Source organism: Aulonocara stuartgranti (genome assembly GCF_965226115.1).
Source record: "Aulonocara stuartgranti genome assembly, chromosome: 23".
Lineage (NCBI taxonomy): Eukaryota > Metazoa > Chordata > Actinopteri > Cichliformes > Cichlidae > Aulonocara > Aulonocara stuartgranti.
In genome coordinates this window covers 24,791,592-24,817,148 of record NC_138958.1, presented here as the reverse complement: position 1 = coordinate 24,817,148, position 25,557 = coordinate 24,791,592, and the positions used below count along the sequence as shown (strand labels likewise).

Below are 25,557 nucleotides of genomic sequence, written 5' to 3'. Positions count from 1 at the left end.
ATTTTCCATCAACATGCAGTTGAGTTGTATTGATTGTCCCCGGTGAGTGGGAGGTGTCTGTTTACCTCAGGGATTGAGTGGCAGTCCAAAAATAACGGAAAGCAATAACGTTGTTTACTGAGAAAAACTTTGGTCAGATCTGTCTTCATCTAATCCAAGCTAACTGAATTTTGTGTTGCTTCAGTGTTTGGCGGCACGATGTCGAGGATGTACCGCTTCCCCACCACTGATGGGAACCACCTACGAGTGCTGGAGCAGATGGCCGAAAGCGTCTTGTCTCTAAACATTCCCAGACAGTTTGTCAAACTGCTGCTGGAGGAGGATGCAGCCAGGTACAGCCATGCATGCATTTCTAAAGTTTACCAATAAAGAACATGTTACTTGTTCTTACTTATTCTTCATTTCTTATACTGAATAAACTGAACCTCTGTCTGTAAAACTTTTTTCGCTCCTTGCTTTGTGCTTTTAAAGAATGCATAGTTTCTCAAAATGGGTTCAAAACAGGTTAACACTGTGTAAAATACAACATCAGATGTTTCAACTGCAATATTTATGCAGGTGGAGAATTTTAGCAGCAGCCTGCTTAAATTCTATGAGACGTGGACATCATCACAACTGCTATTTCCTTCAACCATCACCAGAAATCAGATTTTCCCACCATTGCACTGTGAAGTCATTTTGATCACAAAATATAACAATGAAGTTGTTAAATATATTTTCCCTCAACTTTGGACATTACTTACCTCATCAACACTCGACATCTTTAAAGCCTGAGCTTTGACTCATTTCTTTTGTTTTCTTACTTGTTCGTCTTCAGTTTTTCTGTATTTTCCTGCTCTGTTTTCTTCCTCTTAGCTGTACGCCACTTTGGTCAGCTCTTGTTTTTAAAATGTGCTTACAAAGAAACTGAATTGACACGACTAATAAAAAAAAAAAAAAAAAGAGGCAAAACTAAGTTCCTGTAATAACCAACAGGAGACCAATGATGTGTAAACTGACTTCGATATGGCTTACTGGTCAGTAGTTGGACAGTGTTTGCAGACAAGTGGGTGTCTTGTCTGCAAACACTGCTGCTGAGTACAGAAATCGGGTTGTCATCAGTGCAGTCACAAAGAGGTTTTTGTCGCACACAGCTAGCAACCACTTGCCAACTGGTTGGGAATACAGTCTTTCATAGGCTTGTAACTGGTTTCGAGGCCTTTGTGATGGAGGCCAAATGAATATAACAAAACAAAAATTAGCAGAGACCTAAAATGCATGCTTTTGCACCATTATGGTTTATCCAGTGTTCCACTTCATAGATGCTCCCAACTCGGCGGTCTCGTGATTCATCTTCATAACCGTAGACAAGCTTGTGAGCTCAATAATTGTTTCAAACCTTTGAGGGGTTAAATATTTAATACATAAAGAACAAGAATCTTAATTTTAAATTTTTTTATAGCTTAAACTTCATAATACCCAGTTTGACCTCTTCAGATGTTTTGTTTTCTCTACAGCAGCTTAAAACCCAAAGAAATGTACTTTATTGCTTCATTAAACTTTGTGTCCTTAGTTTCTATGGACAAAATTTCTAGTCATAGCCATAGTTGGACGATCTCAATTTTGGTGGCCTCAGAATATCATCTCTGCTTTTTCTAGATGATTCTGTTCTGTTGGCTTCATTGGGTAGAGGTCTTCAGCTTGCACCGGGATGGTTTGCATCTAAGTTGCAGAAATGATAATGAGCACCTTCAAGTCAGAGGCCATGGTCTTCAGCAAAGAAAGGGCAGAGTGCTCACTCCAGGTCAAGGATGACTTGTTGCCTCAAGGGGAGGAGTTTAGTTACCTTAAGGTCTTGGTTGAATGACGGATTGGGGCTCTGCTTTGGTGAAGAGAGAGCTAAGCATAAAAGCAAAGTGTTTGGTTTATCGGTCAATCTACCTCCCCACCCTCAACTATGATCGCAAGCTTTGGATAGTGACAGAAAGAATGAGATTGCAGATAGAAGTGACAAAATAACCGTTCTCTGAAGGATGGACAGCCTCTGCCTTTGTAATAGGATGGAAGAGTTCAGTCATTGGGGAGACTGAACTCCTTCACATCAAAAGGAGGCAGCTGAGGTGATTCTGGCATGTGATTTGGATGCCTTATGGATACCTCCTGGGTGAGGTGTTTCCGGCATGTCCTGTGGGGAGGAGGCCCCAGGGCAGAGCAGGGCTCGGTGGAGAGATTGCATCTCTCAGTTGGCTTGGAAATAATTCAGTTTTCCCCCAGATGAGCTGGAAGAGGCAGCCAGGAAAAGGCAGGTCTGAGTTTCTCTGCTTAGACTGACCAAACCCATGACCTTGAACCTGGATGTATAGGAGAGGGAGGATAAATGAAAGGATGTTACATTAAACCAAAACAAGCAACAAATTATCCCGTCCGAGAAGCTGAAATCAGGGAAATTCCTTAAATTATGGAAATTATTTCTGATTATGGATAATTGCCACAGCTCTTATTGAAAGTCATTTGAAATGCATATTGAAGCGAGCGCAGTACTTGATGATTCATTTTTTCCTCTTTCTAACTATTCCGTCTGCAGGGTTTGTGAGTTGGAGGAGTTGGGAGAGTTGTCCCCCTGCTGGGAGAACCTGCGGCGGCAGATCGTCTCTCAGTACCAGAACATAATACTCGCTTACCAAGAGACACTGTCTGACCTCAGTGAATACAGAGGTCAGTGTACGTGCAGGCCCGAGTACACCTAAAAGAAAAAGTTAAAAAGATAACGACTAAGCTTCTTCGTCTCTTTGTCAGGCCCATCATTCAAAGCCAGTAACCTGAAAGCAGACAAGAAGCTGGAGTTCATGCCCACTAACCTTCACGTTCAGAGGATGAGGGTGCAGGATGAGCTGGGTTTTGGTTAGACACGAATACAAATTATTAAAAAACAAATCTTGCTGTGATTGCACGCACTTCTTGTTGTGCCTTTAAAACGTCCTTGTTTGTCTTTCCAGAACAGACATATGATGTGGTAACAGTCGGCGCCCCGGCCGCTCACTGCCAGGGTTTTAAGAACGGCGGTCTGAGGAAGATCATCCAGAAGTTCGAGGAAGCAAAGAAACAGTAAGTTGAGCACAAAGTGGGGCGTCACATAGGAAAATGAAAGAGGTGGGGGGAAGCAAGTTGCGATGACCTCTGCTCCTGTTTTGGGTTTTTATATTTTGCTTTATTCATCTTGTGATTTGTATTTAAACAGTTGTTTTTTTTTTGTCATCTTTGTTTCTTCAATTTCTGCATTAATCCTGCAGTTCCCTTTTTATGGCTTCCTCTTAATTTTGTTTTTGTTACTTTTCCGATCAGCGTATATGAGGAGGAATGGTGAGTCGTTGCACTGCTTTGCTTGTTTTCATTTGACACTTCTAAAAAAATACAAAATAAAAAATCACACTTTCATAGATCCTTAAGATTTGTACAACAATGTATTTTCAGTTTTAAGCTGGAAGAATGGGGTTTTGCATAGCTTATTATGTTAATGCAAAGAAATAACGGCACGTGGCGCATCAGTCTTAACAGTGTTGTGTTAACTAATATAGAACTAAAATGTGTGTCGTCTTAAAGCGAGCACAAGGTTTGTCACAAAGTTGTTTGAATACTGCTCACTTTATAAATTCAGTCATCATTTTAAAGTCCATTAAAACATGTTTCTGTGCTTAAAAAGTCAAACCCTGACAATATTAAAGAGACATTTTTAAAATTCTTCTACATGAGATGGTCTGAATTTGTGAAGCGAGTGGTATCGTTCCCCGTCCCTGGCGTTTATTGAAGTCTGCTCCATGTTGTCTCTCCGGTCCATTAAGAGCAGGCATGTGCATGCAGACACTGTATGTTTGTACATCTGTGAAACACTAAAGTTAAGAGTAGTGGGTAATGTCTCTCACTACGTTTTTGAAACAGACCCTCTGAAGCTTGATTTAGACTTCTGCAGGAAGTTTACGTTCTAACTTAAGACGTAACCGAAACCCTTCTTAAACCTAAACAGGTTGCTGCTATAGTATTCTGTTTCCAGTTACAGCGTATATTTCCTGCTGAAGCATATTTCAGACATAAGACAGAAACATTACAAAAATATACACCTACAGGCCACTTTATTAGGTGCACCTTGTCAGTACCGGGTTGGACCTTCAGAGCTGCCTTAATTCTTTATCGCACAGTTCAGCAAGGTGCTGGAAACATTCTTCAAAGTTTTCGGTCCATATTGGCTTGATGGCATCACACAGTTGCTGCAAATTTGTCAGCTGCACATCCATGATGTGGATCTCCTGTTCTACCAAATCCCAATGGTGCTCTGTTGCACTGAGATCTGGTGACTGTGGAGCCCATTTCAGTACAGTGAACTCATCCTCATGTTCAAGAAACCAGTTTGAGATGATTTCATCCAACCTGAGGCAGGATGGATCCATGCTGTCATATTGTTTATGACAAATTCTCACCCTACCAACCAAATGTCACAGCACAAATTCAGGCTCATCAGATCAGGTGACATTTTTCCAGTTCTCTGTTGTCCAGATTTGGTGAGCCCGTGTGAATTGTAGCCTCAGTTTTCTTGTTCTTAGTTGACAGGAGCGGGACCTGGTGTGCTCTTCTGCTGTATTCAGAGCTGCTCTTCTGCATACCTTGGTTGTAATGAGTGGTGGCTTATTATTGCCTTCTTATCAGCTGGCTGGCTAGCTATTCTCCTCTGAAGGCATTTTTACCCAGTGAACTGCCACTCACAAGTTATAGCCTTAGTTTCCTGATCTTAGCTGACAAAAGTTGGATCTTTATGGTTTTCTGTGGTTGTGGTTGTCTGACAAAGTCCTAGTAGATCAGCAGTTTGTGAAATACTCAGACCAAACAACCATTTAAAGTCAATTAAGTCACCTTTCTTCTCCATTCTGATGCTCAGTTTGAACTACAGCAGGTTGTTTTGACCATAAATGCATTAAATTGCTGCCATGACCAGATGTACCTAATAAAGTAATAAAGCACCTAATAAAGTGGCTGGTGAGTGTAGAGTATCCTCAGTCCCAGCTCGGATACAGACGTGTCTGTGTGTCTTTGTTCCCTACAGTAGCGCCCTCTCCAGCTCTCAGTCCATCATCTACATACCCCAGGACATTGTCCGAGCCAAAGAGATCATCGCCCACATCAACACGCTGAAGACTCAGGTCAGCTACTACGCAGAGAGGCTGTCTCGAGCTGCCAAAGACCGATCGGCCAGCGGACTGGAGTGGACGCTCGCCAGTCTGGCTGATAAGGTACAAAAAGTTTTTGGAAGTGATGTGACGTTACGTGGGGACGCTTCTTATTTCATCATATATCATTCATACCTTCTTCCTTTCAGACCCGTCAGCTGGTGACAGTGTGCGACTGCAAGCTGCTAGCTTCAGCTATTCAGGCCCTGAACGCAGCGCGGCCAGAGTACATCGCCTCCAAAGCGTCTCCTTCAGCTGAGTCCGAACAAGTAGTGCTCCGCAACGACCAGGACACACTGACAGCAAAGTACAGCGGTCGCAACAGCCGGTCTTCACTGCATGTGGACTGGCACGAAGAGGAATGGGTGAGTTCATCAGCAGTTTTTGGCTGTTTTTTGATTCCAGATTTATTTATTTATTTATTTTCGCATGAGAACAAATGAGCTTCTTGGCACGCGTTGTGCATACAGCTTAAGATCTTAACTACACTCTGTACCAAGCTGGATGACAACCAGTCTTCAGAAGAGGACACGCAGTTTGTAATTTAACAGATTTCCAACTGAAAGTAGAAAAAACAGTTGAAACTCAAAAAGGAGAAGCTCTGGGTTCATTTTTCAATCTTTTTTTATTTTTAGCCATCTGTTAGCTAATATAAGTAAAACGCAGTATCTGAAAAAACACGTGAGTGGTGGTTAAAGCTTCAGGATGCTTATAAGTGAACTTTTGAGCTCATGTTATTGAAAATATATGCACAACTACGCATCAGAATATTTAAATGATTATCCTTTAACAGTGCCAGTTTCCATCTTATTATTTAAGTTCTTGTCACTTTGTTATTTAGATTTTGCACTTATCACATTTTTTGAGTATAGTAGCAGAAAAAAAACAAAGTTTTTGTTTTTTTATATCACTACTGTAGATAAATATCATATAACAAGAACAGGAACTTCAAATGACAAAGGAAAGACATTATGCAGTCATCACACAGTCTTCATAGAAATGGTGGCTTCTCTGACACTGCTTAGTGGTAAATGATGCGCAAAATATCTTTATTTAAATTTAATGAACTTGAAGTGACATTACTGTCATGAGTGCATTTTGCCTCTGTGTACTGAGACGAGGGTCATGTAATGAAATCCATGAATCTTCGCTGATTGAATTCCTCCTCTCCTTCCTCTGACTTGAGTATAATTCCCTGCTGTAATTTATTTCTTCAATAAAAACAGTACTGTGTCCTGAACTTCCCCTCATTTAGTTATATTTTGTTTCCAGGAGGACAGACTATCTTTTGTTTGTAAAGTACTCTTGAGCAATACTTTTCCAGGCTTTCTTAAGGTGTTTCAAAGTGTTTCTTTGGACGCTGGCTACTTTTTTTTTTTTTTTTTTTTTTACTCTTTTTCAGTCTAGTCCTTGTACCTGAACATTTCCACAGAAATGTGCTTTGGAAATCTGTTTTTTCTTATTTCCGTTGTGTTTTGTGTGCCTTTGCAACATTTTTCTTATTGCTGGTGTTTTCTTAAGTTGCAGTCCGTTTGGCCTCTCAGGGCCACCGTAGAAATATCACCTGGAAATCATCTGATTGACAACAGCTTCATTTTTCAGCATGACAATGATCCCAAATACACAAGGAATGCAGTAAAAGAATACCAGTGGAGTAATATCAGTCATGGATTGGCCTCCCCAGAGCCCAGACCTCAACATTATTGAAGCAGTGTGGGATCATGTGGACAGAGAACAGAACAAAAGGCAGAAACATCCAAAGAAGAGCTTTGAATGTCCTGCAAGAAGCCTGGAGAACTATTCCTGAAGACGACTTAAAGACATGACAAGAAAGCTGCCTAAGAGAGTTCAGACTGTGCTGAAGAATAAAGCTGATCACACCAAATATTGACTTTCAGGCTCAGAGTTGTAACGCTGTTTCTAATTGAAACTACATACAAGCAAACATTTATAGCATATATACAAAGAAATTAGGAGTGGTGTGAGACGTGCACGTTTTTTACTCCTTTTTTGCACATAAATATTTTCAAAGTGTCACCTTTCCTTTTTTAGCACATTACTTAAAGACGCTCTTTTGATTGGTTTGTTACTCTCTAAAATTGAAGCTGAAACAGCTGAATGTTGTAAACATGTCCTCTCAGGAGAAGGTGTGGTCAAATGTGGATAAGTCTCTGGAGTGCATCATCCAGCGCGTCGACAAGCTGCTTCAGAAAGAGAGGAGACCCAGCGTCGGCAGTCAGGACAGTACCCAGAGTGACCAGCAGGGTGGCAGCAGTAAGAAAGGTAAGAGACTCTTACAGTTTTTTAGCTGTAGTTTACTTCTGTGCCCTCTCATCAGCACTCTTTAATTTATGCTTGCAGTGTTATACTGTTTCCGGGGGGTGAGATGCATGTGTTGCTAACATGTTAATCTGGCTCAGAGGTGGTAAACTGTTGGAGGAAAACAGTGTCAATATGATTCAAGAGCTGGTAAATGTCTTTACTGACATGCTTTTGGTACCATTAATAGGAATCTGCAAACTGGAGGACTAAAAAATGCACAGCAAAGTCAAAAGATTGCATTTTAGTGAGTTAGGGAGCCATAAGAGTGGGAGTTGGTATAAAAAGTCTAGAATAATATGGGATTACTTTGAAACCAGCTTGGATCTCTTAGTTATGAGGTCCTTTATGTTGTGAAACCAGACGGCACAGGTGAGGGATCAGAAACTGCACAGGACCACAGTTTACAGCAAAAAAAGACTCTAAAGAAGAGGCCAGAAGCTCATGAGCCCAGTGTTTACCTCGTTTATAGGAGCCATGAGATCTGCAGTTATGAGTGAGCAGATGTCCCAGTTGTGGGACTACGTTGTTTTTTTTATATCCCTCGGCTCTCCCTGTCCCACAGAGTAAGACAGTATTCCTGGAGTCTGGCTTTAAACCCAGTGCAGGTTAAACCTCTCGCAAGTCACCGATAAGATGTTAGCAGCTCTGCAGAGTTCAGAGAAAAATACCACAAAGAGACAGTAAATACTGAGAAATAGAGTTTTGCTCTTGTTTGTTTCCAACATAGACAGATATAGTGTGAAGTTATCACCACTTGGAATTAGAAGTCAATTTCACCCACCCGTTCTCTTTATTTATTTAAATAAGAAAATTGAAATATTCTCGTTGTTTTATACTAAAGTTCTAAACTTGTTTGCTGACCCCTTGATTTTTTTTATGTGGGTGTGAAAAGGCGATGGTGGGAAGTGTTTAGCTTTCTGGATCAACCCAGAAAGTATGTCAGAGGAATCTCCATCCTTACCACCATCATCATCATCATCATTAGAACCACCTCCACCATCATCATCATCTCCACCACCATCCTCTTCCTCTCAGCTTGCCCTCTCCTCTGCACGGCCTCCCAGCCCCGAACAGAAAACCTGTAGGTTTTGTTTTTTTCCTGTTTTTTCTCTTCTTCTTCTTCTTCTTCTTCTTCTTCTTCTTCTTCTTCTTCTTCTTCTTCTTCTTCTTCTTCTTCTTCTTCTTCTTCTTCTTCTTCTTCTTCTTCTTCTTCTTCTTCTTCTTCTTCTTCTTCTTCTTCTTCTTCTTCTTCTTCTTCTTCTTCTTCTTCTTCTTCTTCTTCTTCTTCTTCTTCTTCTTCTTCTTCTTCTTGAGTCATCCCTCCACATCTATTTTCAGCTCAGGTCACTGCTTACTTTTAAGAAGTTGGAGGATTCATGAGCAGATTTTTCCTTCACCTCATCAGCCAACTTTATTCCTTGAGAAAATGCTCTTAAATGACTCGTCTTTAAAAAGCGTTCAGTGTTTTATGTGTGGTCTGCGTGTCTTTATGTGCACAGTGTTGCAGCAGTACTGTAGCAATGTAGCTGTTGTATCTGAGATTTTCTACATGTTGTAGCAGACCAGGGTCCAACATCTGTCCAAATTCCCCCCAAAACACACTAGATTTTCATAAAATAAGACAGAAAAGAGTTCTTCCTCGTGAGCCATTAGAGAATAAGGATGTTTGGACTCTGGTCTGCAGTGTTTCTTCTGTGTTGTCTCTGCTGCCCTCTATGGCGTACAGTGCTGCTAATCATGCATGTCGCACCTCCAACCCCTCTTCCAGATGGAAGCCCCAGTGCTGAGGAGGCGTATCCAGGTAAGAGCTGCCTCCCCACATGTGCTCCTCTCACTCTACTCACTTTTCCAGACGGATTTTGATAAGAAGTCCAGGCAGAGATATTCCAATGTCTGGACTGAGTAAACTCCAACAAACCCTGAAATAGTTACAAAAACTCATTATTTATTTATTTTTTTTAATAGCTACAGTGATTGACTCATTTTTAATACCTAAATCTGCCCTCAGTCCAAAAAACCCCCACAAATCAGTGTCACTGTTTTAGAATCTGCTGTGACTGCTCTAAATTTGCACCTTTTTCTTTACATAAAGACTGGGGTCTGTAACACTCAGCTCGTTTCCTATTTTTTAAGAACAAGCCTGACAGCAGGCTTTTGACTCAAACAGCTCTGTCAGATCTCTGCAAGTGTTTTTAGGTTCTTTCCAGCAGGATTTGTGGCTAGTCCTGTGGCTTCACCCTAAAAGATTTCAGTGTGTGTGTGCTTCTCCTTTCCCCATTGTCCCTCTTGTCTTTTTTTTCTGTTTCTGTCAAATTTAACAAGAAGTGGACTCTGAAAAACACAATCTTTGCTACTTGGTGTGGAAATTATTGGTTTGAAGGCATATTTGTGCTTGGTCTCTCATGGTTTATTTGCACTTGTTGCAGGCGAGTGGAGCGAGGCACTGTACCCTCTCCTTACCACGCTCACGGACTGCGTTGCCATGATGAGCGACAAAGCCAAGAAGTCTATGGTCTTCCTGCTCATGCAGGACACCGCCCCGACGATAGCCATGGACGTGTCACTGCAGTACCGCCGCGACATTGTCTTCTGCCAAACGGTCAGCACGCAAACATCATCCAAGTGACTCAGACACACTCACCTACACATATTTCTGGTAATGTATGTCTGAGCTGATGTGTTTATCCTGGAGTGACTCAAAGTGAAGGAAAAGGCCAAGAAAAGTGTAAATATCGTAAAAGCAAGGAGTTCAGAGCTCTATGACTTTGTGGCTTTACGGTATTCATATGACTATTAAATGTCTGAGTAAAGAGTAAAGGCAAAGGGAGCACAGCAAGTAAGGATTTCACACTCCCACTCACCTGAGACTGCAGTTATAAAGAGGATATGATGCCAGATGTAGTCCTCAAAGTGGATCCCTCCTTCAGTATTTTTAGAGGCTCTTTGCGATTGTAGTTTTTGGCAAACCCTCTTGTCTAACTAACATCAGTTATATTTACCCAGCGGTGGATCCCTGCAGCTCTTAAATGAGCAGCTACAGGACTCAGACACTTCAAGTTAAACTCTAATCCAAGCATTAAGTAAAGAAGTAAGAATAGCATTTCATAATAGTCAGCTATAATCAGAGCTGAAATACTTACAAGTAATCAGTCAAGCATTTTCAAAGCATAAAGCTAAATATTCTAAAATTTCTTTTTGCGCCATTCAAGTGGTTTGAGTTTCATTGCTCCAAAGCAATGTTTAAAGACGGTGAGATCCTGTTTTCTGACATTGTTAATGCTTTGATTATAGTTCTCAGAAATGACCCACATGTGTTGAGAGTGGCCTTCCATCACTGGCACATCCATCGTTTTTCCCTATGCTACAGTCACACTCTGGGAAAACAGTGGTTGGAGGCCACTGCATGATCACAACCCCCACCATGCACATTGTGATCTTGTTTCCTCTGAAATTGTTGCTTCAAAGACGGGGACCAGGTCTGATAATACGGCGATTAACTGTGATAAAGCTGAGAAAATTTGAACTCTCTTGCCGTCTACATACACAGACATTCACATCAACTACTTACATTTGTAGATTTGACAGAGAAATTCAGAAATTCCTCCATTGGCACTCGGCAATTTTCACATAACCACGATACAACCAGTTTGCAACCACTTAAGTTCAGTCCTCTATTGTAAAAACACGTGTCCCAGAATTGCTGCGCTCATCTGTGCAGACTGATTGCAATATGTTGACAATCTGTCTGTGTTTATAAATTAGACAACAGTTATTTGCAGATCTTTATCATTCTGCCTCAGAGTGCTTGCAGTCGGTCTGAGTTGGACTGCAACTATTTGGAGACAGGTTGCCTCCCAGTAGGCAGTCGGATTTATTATTTTCCTTTCCTAGCTGTAGAGATGGCTGTCGTTTTGTTTTTACTATAGTGTGCTGGGCCATTAATGGCTCGTCCAGTTCTCAGAGGGGCTGGAGCGTATCCCAGCTATCATTGGCGCCATCACAGGCACCTAAGGCCAACGTAGAATCACTGGTCAGTCTAACATACTGGGGGTTATATTTACTCATCAAATAAAAATATCTTCCTGAGTTTGGGACTCTGCAGGCAGAATTTCAGACTCTGTTTCAACCATGCATTAAAGAGCATATTTAAGAGCACACAACTGCAAACTCAATAGTGATCCTCAGCCATTCAGGGTTTGTTGGGTGTATAACATTTCTGATCGTCTTCAGTCAGATCCGTGTGAAGTTAGCTTCTGGCAGTGTGAACTGAAAATCAGTTACATAAAACTTGTCAGTGCAGTCCTCAAAAGCGTGCGCCGCAACACGCTGAGCTGCACAAGGATGCACAGAAACCAACCGCATGAGTCCACTTACATAATGTGATAAGCAGCCAATCGGTGGTGTCTTGATGTGAAACCATATGTTGATTTGCATTCGAGAATATGATGCAGGTTTAAAAACCGACACTGCAGTCAGTGTCGGGTGTGTTAAAAATGAAAGTGTGATCTGAATTGTAAATTAAATGTAAGATTTTTGTGGTAATTACAGCTTAAATCATGTGTCGTTTAACATTTCAAGGAATCTGCAGTGAAAGTACTTTGAATTTGACTTTATTTAAACTGCACAGATTCACAGCAGCAGCAGGCATCAGTGACAACAGACACAGGCGATTAATGCCGAGCTCAGACTGCAGGATGTCTTTGTGTGTAGTGATGATCAGTGTGCTACACAGACAGCTATAGAGTCGTTTTGCTTCCTCATTGCTTTTTTGGTCAGGTTTATGGTTGAAAAACACTGTACTCATATTTGTCGACCTCACAGACGTCAGATTTCAGATGGGACATCAAATGCAGCTCAGTTTCATATTAAACACGAAAGGAACACTATAGCTCAGTCACACTAGAGCAACAGTTGCAAGGAGGAAAGGAGGAAAACTTCCCACTTTTGATTGTAAGCCACAGGTTGACTGGTGGGAGGCTGGCGTGGACCGGGGTTGCAAAGCAGCTTGCAGCAGTAGCTTTGGCTGATGATGGTGTCAGACCGCTGCTTTAAAAGTTTATAAAACTGAGCTTGGAAAACAACAAACTGACTCTTTCTTGTCTGACCTGCTGTTCGAGTTCATGTGTGTGTGTGTGTGTGTGTGTGTGTGTTACAGCTCACCGCTCTCATCTGCGGCTTCATTATCAAGCTGAGGAACTGTCTCCGTGACAACGGATTCCTGCGACAGCTCTACACCATCGGCCTACTTGCTCAGTTTGAGTCCCTGCTCAGCACCTACGGTACAAACACACTCAAAGCTTTTTCTAATCGCACACAGCTGCTTGAGCCTCTGATTTCCAGTGTGTGTGTGTCTGCAGGAGAGGAGCTCGCCATGCTGGAGGACATGAGCATCGGCATAATGGATCTACGCAACGTCACCTTTAAGGTGAAGCAGCATGCTAACTGTCTTTCCAGGCTGTAGAGCCACTCTACGAGGATAATATTAGGAGGCCAGAGGTCTGGGTGGAGCTGGCATGAAACGTGGAAACGGTCACATAGATTAGACCCACTCTGAAGACACGATTTGGAGTAAATGTACTGCAGAACTCAACTGAATGAGGATGTGTTTACTGACCTTTTTATTGTAGTTTTCCTGGCTTTGCATTAAAAAAGACATGAAAAGTTTTGTGTTAAACGTAAACAAGCAGAGTGAAGCTATAAAGTGCAAACATGGACTCTGTCCATTAAAACTGCACAAAAACAGTTTTTTATTTTGAAAGCTTTGGATTTTTTTGTCCCTTCCTGTGGGACAAAAAACGATACAATCTTTCCAGGGAGCTCAGAGTCTAACTCAGCTCTCTGTGAATGGTACTCATGGTCACTGGTCAGTCAAGAAGGATGAGGAAACGAGGAGGTGAATGTATGGTTATGGAGTCTGAAGAATTCGGTGTTACGACGTATCTTTAATACAAAAGTACAAATCCCTCTCTGATTGAGCTTGTGATCAAAGTTGAGTCAGTTTAATACTGAAGCTGAGGTTTGGTCTCTGCAGAGTTGAGGACATGCTCAAAAACTTGCAGCCTCGCTGGACGGGCTCTGTTAATTTTAATTGAGTATTTATTTTGCTTTTCAGGGGCACTTGGTTCACAATTTCCATCTAGGTATTAAAGCTGCGTATACATGTACCTTTGCTCCTTTAAGGTCACCCAAGCAACCGGCACCTCCACCCCCGAGATGCTGCCGATCATCACAGGTAACCGGGATGGCTTCAATGTCCGCATCCCGCTGCCGGGGCCCATGTTCGAAGCCCTGCCCCGAGAGATCCAGAGCGGCATGCTGCTGCGGGTGCAGCCGGTGCACTTCAACGTGGGAATCAACGAGCAGCAGACGTTGGCCGAGAAGTGAGTGAGCACGTCCGGGATTTACCACCACAGGTGTTTGAGATTGGAAAAAATATTGTTTTGTGTGTTTTTCAGGTTTGGAGACACATCCCTGCAGGAGAACATAAACTCTGAGAGTCTCTCCAGACTGAACTCGTACTACGAGCAGTTCAAAGAAGTCCTGCCGGAGGACTGTGAGTACACAGTTTTCACGTTTTTCCTTCTTTCTAACTTGCACCACAAACCATTAGTGTTGCAACTCCTGCTTTAACCCTTCTTTTTTCTGTTCTTATCTACTTTCAGGCCTCCCGAGGTCTCGCTCTCAGACGTGCCTTCCTGAACTGCTCAGGTTTCTCCGGCAGAATGTCAACGCCAGGAAAAACAAGAACGTAGACATCCTGTGGCAGGCTGCGGAGGTGACATTTGCGCTCTTTTACTCAGAATGTCCGACTGCTTTGTTAGCAACTTTTAATTCTCCAGTAGGATTTTACTGCATTATAAATTTTACAGCTGCTTTTCTCTGAAGATGTCAAAAACGAAATCATCAGCGGTGACTCACCTCTCCTCCCTGCTTGCCTCACCATCTCAGATCTGCCGGCGGCTGAACGGCGTTCGCTTCACCAGCTGCAAGAGCGCCAAAGACCGCACCGCCATGTCCATCACGCTGGAGCAGTGCCTGATCCTGCAGCATGAGCACGGCATGGCGCCGCAGGTCTTCACGCAGGCCCTCGACTGCATGCGCAGGTAGGATGCCCTCACAGTGGCCGAATGGAAAAATGCACAGCTGCAAATCGCACCTGGGCAAAAAAAAAGACAACTTTTACTAAATAAATAACTTCTGTGCAGGGATGAAAAGATCAGGAGTTCATCAGTGTGCTACTTGGTAATCTGACTTTAACTGTTCTCCATGTAGTTTTAACCAATGGGAATACAGTAGGTGTTTAAATGGTGTGTTAGTGGTTACTTCTGTCCCACTTCAAATATGTGGATCCGTCTGCTGTGGGAAATAAGGGAGCAGTGTCTTACTTTTTCTTTTTTAAACTAGAAGATAATATATTTTATGGAGGCTTATTTTCACACTGAAAAACTTTTTTTTTTAAATATATTTTTGATAGTATTTTGTAATACAAGTCAAAATTTCTTGTCGAGAACTTGGTCATTTGAGAGGTATTCCAGGCATGTCCTATCAGGAGGAGGCCCCGAGGCACTTACAGGATTTGCTGGAGGGATTATGTCTCTCAGATGGCTTGGGAGCGACTCAGTTTCCCCTCCTGGATGAGGTGGATGACGTGGTCAGGGTGAGGAAAGTCCAGACGTCTCTGCTCAGACTGCTGCCTCCATGACCTCTGTCATGTGAAAGTACAGTTCGGGGGCCTCCTCCCAGTGGGACATGTCCGGAACACCTCACACAGGAGGCATCCTTGTCAGATGCCCGAACCACCTCAGCTGGCTCCTTTCGATGTGGAGCAGCAGCGGCTCTACTCCGAGCCCCTCCCGGATGGCTGAGCTTCTCACCCTGTCTCTAAGGGAGAGTCCAGCCACCCTTCGGAGGAAGCTCATTTCCGCCGCTTGTATCCGCGATCTCGTTCTTTCGGTCACTACCCACAGCTCGTGGCCATAGGTGAGGGTAGGGACGTAGATCGACCGGTAAATTGAGAGCTTCGCTTTTACACTCAGCTCCCTCTTCACCATGACGGACCGGTGCAGCGACCGCATCACTGCAGCCGCTGCACCAATCCGTCTGTCGATCTCCGGCTCCCTTCTCCCATCACTCGCGAACAAGACCCCGAGATACTTGAACTCCTCCACTTGTGGCAGGAACTAGGGCTGGGTATCGTCACTGATTTCTAGAATCGATTCAATTCCGATTCACAAGGTCCCGAATCGAATCGATTCGATCCACGATTCGATTCGATTCGATTTAAATCTGGGAAATTTTGACAGTCAGAAATATAATTCAGATCAGTACATTTACATATTTTTGTATCTATAAAAAGGAAGCTGACACTCGCAAGACTTTATCCAAGGTGTGAGCATCACAGCAGAGGCCTTTGTGTCAAAGTAGCTGAAGATAAAACACAGAAAAACATGAAGGTGATTTTCCTGGCCTGGGATTTTATAAAAATATTCTGCAGTACATCAAAAACGAAAGAAAACCATTAATTAATGAACATTACCTCTGACGTTACAGCGGTTTTATTAGAGACACGGCTAAGCATTTTGCATTTTGAATAATATTAAAAAGTTTCAATTTGTTCAGTATTGAACAGCAGAAATGAGGTTTTCTTTTCGGAAGAATGTAAAAGGGAAAAAAACAGCGGCCGACAGCGCTGTAAGCAACAGTAGACTTGTGCGTAACAAGCAAGCGAATAATGAAGAAAGGGAAACTGTTCGAGAGAGAGAGAGGGGGGGGCGGGGGAGAGGGGGAGGGAGAGAGGGAGAAAGAGAGAGCTGCGCATCGCAATGGAAACAAAACAGTAAAAGAGTGAATTCATGACGATGTTTATGTGAAGCGTTTGGATCTTCTTTTGCTGCTGGTTCGGTCAATATTGTTTGGAGAGAGATCAAACTAACAGCTTTAGAATCAGCGCATAAAGGGCGTGAACACAAAGCGCGGACCCGGATCAGCGAGCTGTCGGCTTTCAGCCCCGACTGTGAGAAAGGCGACATCTAACTGATTCTGATCCGCGAGTCGCGCTGTGTGTTTAAGTCTATGTGCAGAATCCCTGTACCTGCTCTCATTTACTGTTTGGTGGTTCTTGAAATTTTGTGAGATGTCACCAGAGATTCTGGCATTTCGGACAAAATAAATTTATATTAAAAAATCGATTCAGGATTTTAATGAATCGATTTTACGTTATCCAAGCCAGAATCGATTTTAATCGATGAATCGATTATAAAAACCCACCCCTAGCAGGAACTCATCCCCGAAAACCGCATTGTTCCTCCTGTATCCGAGGTTCGACTAGCGGACGAACTCTCCTTTGTAAATAAATGGTAAATGGCCTGCATTTATATAGCGCCTTACTAGTCCCTAAGGACCCCAAAGCGCTTTACATATCCAGTCATCCACCCATTCACGCACACATTCACACACTGGTGATGGCAAGCTACATTGTAGCCACAGCCACCCTGGGGCGCACTGACAGAGGCGAGGCTGCCGGACACTGGCGCCACCGGGCCCTCTGACCACCACCAGTAGGCAACGGGTGAAGTGTCTTGCCCAAGGACACAACGACCGAGACTGTCCAAGCCGGGGCTCGAACCGGCAACCTTCCGATTACAAGGCGACCTCCCAACTCTTGAGCCACGATCGCCCTGGCATAGACTTTCCCAGGGAGGCTGAGGAGTGTGATCCCCCTGTAGTTGAAACACACCCTCCGGTTCCCCTTCTTAAAGATGGGGACCACCACCCCGGTCTGCCAGTCCAGGGGTACTGCCCCTGATCTCCACGCAACATTGTAGAGGCGTGTCAACCAGTACAGCCCTACAACGTCCAGAGCCTTCAGGAGCTCGGGGCGGACCTCATCAACACCAGGGGCTCTGCCACCAAGGAGTTGTTTAACTGCCTCAGTTCCCGGAAATTGGCGGGTCATCCCCAGACTCTGCTTCCTCCTCGGAAGACGTGTCAGTGGGATTAAGGGAGGTCCTCGAAGTATTTCTTCCACCATCCGACAATTTTCTCAGTTGAATTCAGCAGCGCTCCGCCAGCACTATACACAGTGCAGGTAGAGCACTGCTTTCCCCTCCTAAGACGCCTGACAGTTTGCCAGAATCTCTTCAAGGCAGTCCGAAAGTCTTTTTCCATGGCCTCTCCAAACTCCTCCCACACCCGAGTTTTCACTTCAGCCACTGCCCGAGCCTCATTCCGCTTGACCTGTCGGTACCTGTCAACTGCCTCCGGAGTCCCACAGGCTAACCAAGCCCGATAGGACTCCTCCTTCAGCCTGGAGGCTGTTGAAATCTCCCAATTCTTTGAATCTTTGGGCTGAAGGAAGGACAATACTCGGTGTATAAATGCTCAATCAACAATCATTTATTTCCATACAATTCAACAATCAGAGCATTACAACGTCCGGACGGGAGAGATGCCTGCAGAGGGTCAACAGCATGTCTCAAAATGGTAGCAACTTTCACAGACTTTTATAGCTAGTAACAGCCCCCCTCCTTGTCATAAAAGCTGCATCTTCACATGTTTTTCTAATTCTTAGCGAGCCTGGCTCCTGACCTTGCCTCCCTGTCTTTCTGTGTGAAGTAGGAAGGGGGGTAAGGAATGTGGTTTTATCTCTTCTGCCCAGACACCTAGTCCCCTGCTTACAGCCTTCTTCACATGATTCAGCAATAAAACATTTCAAGAAAACAGTGTAAGACATTCACAGCTGATCAAGGATACAGAGTAATGCACACTTTATCTAATGAACTACAAAATGATTATGTTTCTTTTATTCAAGAGTATAATAAAGACTAAACTACATACATAGCACACCATCAGAACTAAAGGATAATATATGGCCTACAGCTGTTAACCTAATTTACTACATTGACTACTGGTCATAAAATGGCATATGTTTAACTACTAGTCTCAACAAGGCTCCCTTCACCTCTGTTGTCCACCATTTGGTTCGGGAATTACCACCACGACAGGCACCAACCACCTTGCGGCCACAGCTCAATGCAGCAGCTTCGGCAATGGAGATGCTGAACATGGTCCATTCGGACTCAATGTCCCCAGTCTCCCTCGGAATGCTGTTGAAGCTCTGCCGGAGGTGTGCGTTGAAGATCTCGCGGGCTGGGGCCTCTGCTAGGCATTCCCAGCACACCCTCACTACACGTTTAGGTGCACCGGGTCTGTCCAGCATCCTCCCCCCGCCACCTGATCCAACTCACCACCAAGTGGTGATCAGTTGACAGCTCAGCCCCTCTCTTTACCCGAGTGTCCAGAACATATGGTCGCAGGTCTGGTGATACGATTACAAAATCGATCATCGACCTGCAGCCTAGAGCGTCCTGGTGAAGAAAGTCCAGACGTCTCTGCTCAGACTGCTGCCTCCGTGACCTCTGTCTTGAATCTGTCATGCAGTAAGAAATGGCTGCGTGGAGCTCAGGCTTGTGAGGAAAAAAATATTTTTAAATTTCACGAAAATTGCTTTTTCAGGGGCGATAACAAGCTTCCATAATATTTGGTTGAGTCCTGTCAGAACATCAGCACAAACACTGTCAGCGGCTCCATTTCAGACTAGTGGAGGTGAAGTCTGCACGTCAAAGCAGCCAGTTTCAGCCGCATGCAGTTGTTGGTTAAAGAGACTGAAACCAGGCTGTCAACATGTTTATTTTTGCTGTAATGATGGACATTTTAGCATGGCAGTCTATGGTGACTGACTCGCTGTTGAAGTCAGCCTCAGGCAGACGTTTGAGGTACTTGGTCAGTTTAATTTTTCAGTCCTTGTTGGCACACGTCTGTAAGAGAAAAGAGATATATAATTTCCTTCTGCGTCCACACATCAGTGCATGTCAAAGTTTTCTTTTGTGCCAAAGTGCCTGAGTGATGCTTGTTAGTACCCCCCTCTACATGTATATTACAAACAGGAACCACAGACAAGCACATTTCTGACTTTCTCAAAATTCAGAAGGACAAATGTCCACTTTAAAATGTGGAGACATGGCTGATGTTACGCAGCTCTAGGGAAATACATCCACAGCTTCTCAGATTCAGTGTTTTACTTTATTGAATCTCTAAAATCAGTTTTGCCCATGTGTGGTTTGAAAACTCATCACCTGCTTCCTCTGCATAACGAGGCGAGCTAGAGGCTGTCTCGAAGGTGATGCTCGAATGAGTTAAGACTCAGTTGGTTACCTCACTTCACCGGCAGATTCCTCTCAAAGTTTATCAGTAACTTTTGATGCTTTTTAAACCTAAGAAGGACGCTTACATGGAGAAGAGAGCTACCCAACTGCTACTCAGTCCTTTTAATGGTTATGTCGAGTGTTTGTTGTTCTGTGTTCTTGTCTTGTCTGTCTAAACATCAGTTTGAATATCCGTCTACTTGTCTCAACTGTCTTTCCTTTATTTGTGTAACCAAAACACCTGCCATAGAGTTCCTTCACCCATCCTCATTTTATCGCTTCCAAAAACAATTTCTGCCTGTGTAAAAGAACTGGACTTCGTTTGCCTCTGTGTGTTTTTAAAAAATAAATAAATAAATAAAAATGATCAGGGTTGAAGTCAGGAACACCAGATAAAGGTAGAGATGGGGTGGAGGTGGGTTGCAAAGCGCCTTGCAGAAGCAAAAGTAGGCTACAAGAGCCTTAAAAAGAAGATTAGCCTGTAGAAACATTGGGCTTGACTTTGTGGCAAATGCTACTGTAAACTAACGCTGATTCAATACTTTATAAAGTCAAAAACCTAGGCTTTTCTTTTCCTTCATTTGCTTAAGATTTTTTTTTTGGATGAATTCACCCCACATTGTTAAGATAAGATAAGATAAGATAGAACTTTATTAATCCCTCGGGTGGGTTCCTCTGGGAAATTCGACTTCCAAAAAAAGCACAGCAACGACCGAAGTTACAGTTACAGAATTGTTATTTATATATATATATATATATATATATATATATATACACACACACACACACACACACACACACACACACACACACACACACACACACACACACACACACACATATAAATACAGAGACAAATATAAATAAAGTATACAAAGGGGATAAATAGAATAAATAGGAATAAAAAATAAAAATACAAGTGAATTGCACATTTCAAGTATTACTATGGATAGTGTTACTATGGAAACAATCATTCTCTGTTCATGACAGCAAATTAGGGTCACTGAAGGTAAAAAAAAAACTAAATAAATTAAAGGAAGTAGATAAATCAAAAAAGGGTCTGAGTGAGAGGAGTGAAAACTCAAACTTTTAGAGTTGAAAAACAGAGGCGCAGATACAGAGGTTTTCTCATACATTATTCATTTTTTGTGGTAAATTTGCTACTTTTTCCTCTGAAATTTGCCATTTTATTCATTTTCCACATTTATCTTGTATATGTTTGTAACTTTTCTTGGAAATCTGTCACTTTTCTCTCAAATTCCCCACTTATCTTGGTAAATTTACAACATTTATCACTTAAATGTATCCGTTAATGTAATTTAAATTTCTTGTGAAATAAGCATGTTGTTTGCGACCCTTTTTCTTGTAAATGTACATTTAACTCTTTAATTTGCCACTTTTTCTGGTAAATTTACTAGTTCATGTGATTTTCTTGTGAAATAGCCACATTTCTTTGCCATTTATTTGGCGCATTTATCTTTAACCTTAAAGTTTTTTTTCTTAAAAATTCTAACCACTCTCACTCAGCCCCCTTTAAAAGAAATGTTTTCGTTTACAAAAAAACCCAGGAAACACGAGGGATGCTGGGAATTTGTATTCCTGAACGGAGCATTATTGATATTTATGTGATTTCCTGCTGGAGGACAGTCAGTGTTTCTCCTTTAAAAGCCTCTGAAAGTGTTTGTTACTTTCTCTGTCGACGGTTGTGTGACTTCCTGTTGTGAATATTTCTGTTAAAGATGGAAACACGCCTGTCTACAATAAAGTCCTGCAGATACTCGCATGATATGATGTCTCTTCACCTTTCTTCCTCTCCCCTTTTTCCTCTCCTCCTCCTCACCAGCCGACGTGCATGAAATCCGATCATTTAGAATTTGTTTTATTATGTTGGAGCTCAGAAGCATGCTAAACAATGCTTGGAGATATCGGCCCCCTTCACTCCCTCTTTTATCCCCAGCTATCTGCACTAAGTGGTTTAAAGTGGATGAAGTAAATGGATAAGACACCCTTATTGCATGTTACCTCTAATAGGACGCCATCTTTATCATTTATAGTCTGAAGTTCTTCCTTTAAGCTTTACTCCTTCAATAAAAGGGTGTTTTTTCCAGTCTTTTCCCTCCATCTGTCCCTCCTTCCTCCACCCATGTCTTAGAGTATATAAACATGGAGAGCCATTGGTGTGTTTTCTTACCTTCTTTCCCTTTCTTAATTTCTCTCTTTTCTCTCTCCTCCTCCTGTTTCCTCCTCCTCTTGTTTCCCGTTACATGATTGCTGTTTTGCTCCTGTGATTGGCTCATTTTTGCGGGGTTGTTGTGTTGTTGATTTCTACTCCGTCCGCCCATTTGTCGTCGCCTTGATATTATTGCTTTTATTTTGGTCTAAAATGCCTCCGGTCATTGTGGATGTGGCTTCTTCACTGTCACTCTGATTTTTTTTTTTTTTTTGGTCACGTGTTAATTTGCCGTCGCACTTGTGTGCACTCACACTCCATCTGTTTATTTTGGCCTCCTCCTTCACCTTTCCTCCTTCCTTCTTGCAATTTCCTCCTTATTTCTTCTCCTTCCTCCTCCGTCCCTCTTCTTATCTTTATTTCCCCCTCTTTTCCTCCCTCCTTCCCCCTGCCTTGTTTGCTGCTTCACACAACCACCTCCTCCTCCTTCTCCTCTTCTTCCTCTTCCCGTCCCCGTGGCTCGGCAGCATTGGCACGAGGGAGGGGGTGATCCAGAAGAACCTGAGCGGCTTGCTGCCAGTGCGTGACTTCCGGCTGGACCCCAGCCTCATGTACTCCCTGCCCCTGCTGGCCCTCAGCCCCAACCTCCTGGTGGTGTGGATCTTCCTCAGCATGGCCTACTTCCTGGCCAAACTGCGCTGCAGCTGAGCGAGCAGCTCTACGCTGGAAGTGACCAAATGTCAAACGTACTGCGAGGGTGGGCGGGGACTCTCCACGCTGACTCCCCGGGGTGTTTCTGAAACTGTGCCACTGACCTGTGAGAGGGGTGTAATCAGCTCACACACACTGTCCCACCCTCACTAAGGGCTGTACGCGACTTACGTCCCACTTATCAGCAGCCACGCTTTGGGCTTTTTCTTTCTTTTCTATTCTTTAAACATCTTTTTCTTTTTTCTATTAAAAACCTGTCATAGCTCAGGGGTGTCAAACTCATCTTATTCGTGGGCCACTAACCCAATCCTGTATGATCCTAACAGGACCAGAAGGCTAACCTCTTCCCACTCCCCTAAACCTCCAAATTGTTCTTAATGTAATGAATTGATCTGATTTATAAATCTGATAAACTCTCTGTGATATCTTGAACTCCTGAGACCCTGCATCATCATACAGGGATATATGGTAACATATTTACTCTTCATTCTTCTTAATAAAGTGTTTATCTTTTCAAAAAAACACAATGATTACTTTATTCTGGTGGGCTGTCAAAGAAATAGTGGAGTTAAGATTAGGTCCAGCTAATCGTAAATCGCTAAGAAAAATTAAAAATGCATCCCTAACGAGAGCTCGGGTGTCCGGAGGTTAAGGACAGAGTACAACGAGAAGACGTCCTCAGTCTTGCAGGTCTAGCGACCCCTGCCTGTCAACCACCAATAGTTATGGAAAAATGTGCAGCACCCACTTTGGTGGGCCTTTTGAAATGTTCAGATGACATTTTTTTTGTCTCTATTACAAGTTTTACACCTTTCAGTTTCACTGCTGCTTAGTAAGCAGTTGCAGACAAGTTGTCTCACTTGCAAAATATGAGTGACTCCTGGCTATCCAGTAGCAGCTACAACAGTGACGTTTGTAGCGCAGCACCGTGTACGTCTTTGCAACCACTTGGCAACCTATTCAGTAATGCACATTTTTCCCTAGCAACCTGTGGTTGCCAGGGATTCACCAACTGGTTTCTAGTTCTGTGTGCCTGAGGTCTTACTGGCCTAGTTCTATCCCACTTGTTTGACACTCCTGATATATTAATTGTGTTGCCTACATTTGAGCGTGAGGCCACATGCCATGTTCACACTAAGCCTGCTGAATGTGAATTCTACATGAATCCATTCATGTGTTTTTTTTAGGATGATATTCGTCCACGTGTACACGCTGAAATTACCCAGATTATTTCCTTCTCTTCTCTCTTTTTTTTTTTTTTTTTTTTTTTGTCCAGGATTAAGATAGCAGACACTGCTGTTTTAAACTCACGATTCACTTGTCACTACAGTCCAAAACGCTGCCACGTGATTAATCCTTTTTTTGGGCTTTTATGTGAAATACTAAATTTTAACCATTACGATGTCCTAAATCTCCAATTCTGTTTTCTTTACTGAGGTTTAACCAAACATGCATTTTTCTAAGACTTTACAGAAACTAACGCTGCAATTTTCAGATTCAGTGTATCTGAAAAAGCTCAGTTTTGTCCGCATGGACGGTATTTGCCAAAAAGAGGACTTTCAAAAAAAATTTGGCTGGCTCCATGCGAACATATAACACAAAGCCATTAAAAGACATTAAGATATTACCTTTAGTAACTCACAGGATTATCCACTTCCAGTACTGCCTAATGAGAGTGTATTACTTCTTTCTTAGTGTATAGCGCCCTCTGATGGACATATCTTGCTCCTTTGTGATGGTCAGTTAGTACTCTGCCTTACCCTTCACTGGTGGAAGGTAACAGTTTATTGTAAAGAGTATATAATGTGTATAAGGATAAGCAGATGATATCTAAACTTTGCTTTCAGGAAAGACCCACAGTAGCAATCAGATGATTATTTTATTCATGATTTAAGCTCAGCGCAAACAGCTTATATCATCAAAACATTTTCTGGAACATTTGGTTTATCATTGTCTTCCATGTGCTTTTGCACTTGCCCCACACGCTAATGTGGAGGAACCTAAAGCTTTTATCTCGTGCCAAAATGAAGCAAGTACGCGCTTGCTTAGATATATATTTTTAAGGCAGCATTTGCTTGTTTTTGTTTCTTTTGGTCTTCCTGCTTCTTTATAGACGGTGGAAGCATTTTCCTGCTTCTGCCTGAGCTTTTGCACTTTCCAGCAGATCCGGGTCTGTCTCTGTCTTTGTTTAGATCCAGCCTATTGAAATGTTTATGTGAGGTAGTGTTAGGAATCACCTGATAGCCCTGTTTAATCAGAAAAAATGAACTGAACCCATTAACTGACCGTTTACTTGATGGACATTAAACACTTGTGCTGCTGATATGAAAACTATGCTTGTTCACATTCATTTAGCCTTAAACAAAAAGCCCCGTGACATGTGTGACCCGTTTTAAAAGAGGAGTTCACTGAGCAGGAATACTGCTCTGAACTGTGTCGACTAAATGCGTATTGGCACAAGTACAAGCAGTATTTCGAACTCCTAGCACACCCACAAAAATAAAAATAAAATCATAAAAGCTGAAATATTGTCGCTAGTAGACGGAACAATCTAACAGTCTTATATTGAGTGTAGAGTGTGCCAAAATAAGTAACATCAATGTGAAAGCTGTTATTTTTTTACGTTCAAACCAGTGTTAAAAAATAGATGTGGAAAAAAATATTTAGTTAACTGGAATAAAATGAACAACTAGACTTTTGAAAAAGAAAACTACTTGAAATGATGCAACCACATAGCTGCCTTAAAATAAATAACAATACACTGGAAATGTCTTTGCAGTTAATTTGGTCTTAATTTAAGTCTAAATATGATAAATGTCTGCTGTAAAAGTTAGCAAAATAAAAATAACTACAACTAATGTAAACTAAAAAAAACTTTGAGTTTCTCTTTAATTAATTCCTTATTAAAATTAAAGCTGCCCTGCTTAGTAGATTCAATGTCGAAATGCTCATTTAG

General features: G+C 42.5%; 1 protein-coding gene across 9 annotated transcripts in view; it reads left to right on the top strand.

Moving 5' to 3' along the window:
• The window catches only part of LOC309700617 (inositol polyphosphate-4-phosphatase type I A-like), an 81,308-nt gene that overhangs the window by 43,402 nt on the left and 12,349 nt on the right, over positions 1 to 25,557 (top strand). For 4 of the 9 annotated variants that reach the window (XM_082524276.1, XM_082524274.1, XM_082524275.1 and 1 more), the window contains 17 exons: positions 185 to 332; positions 2,564 to 2,694; positions 2,776 to 2,880; positions 2,976 to 3,084; positions 3,322 to 3,339; positions 5,075 to 5,258; positions 5,345 to 5,560; positions 7,337 to 7,478; positions 8,410 to 8,598; positions 9,286 to 9,318; positions 9,944 to 10,116; positions 12,673 to 12,796; positions 12,875 to 12,942; positions 13,698 to 13,897; positions 13,973 to 14,070; positions 14,180 to 14,292; positions 14,466 to 14,620. In XM_082524276.1, coding sequence (XP_082380402.1) covers positions 185 to 332; positions 2,564 to 2,694; positions 2,776 to 2,880; positions 2,976 to 3,084; positions 3,322 to 3,339; positions 5,075 to 5,258; positions 5,345 to 5,560; positions 7,337 to 7,478; positions 8,410 to 8,598; positions 9,286 to 9,318; positions 9,944 to 10,116; positions 12,673 to 12,796; positions 12,875 to 12,942; positions 13,698 to 13,897; positions 13,973 to 14,070; positions 14,180 to 14,292; positions 14,466 to 14,620 — 2,206 coding nt within the window. Of the gene's footprint in view, positions 1 to 184; positions 333 to 2,563; positions 2,695 to 2,775; positions 2,881 to 2,975; positions 3,085 to 3,321; positions 3,340 to 5,071; positions 5,259 to 5,344; positions 5,561 to 7,336; positions 7,479 to 8,409; positions 8,599 to 9,285; positions 9,319 to 9,943; positions 10,117 to 12,672; positions 12,797 to 12,874; positions 12,943 to 13,697; positions 13,898 to 13,972; positions 14,071 to 14,179; positions 14,293 to 14,465; positions 14,621 to 25,557 lie in introns of all 9 variants that reach the window. The other 5 variants (XM_082524278.1, XM_082524280.1, XM_082524279.1 and 2 more) reach the window with 5 other exon arrangements.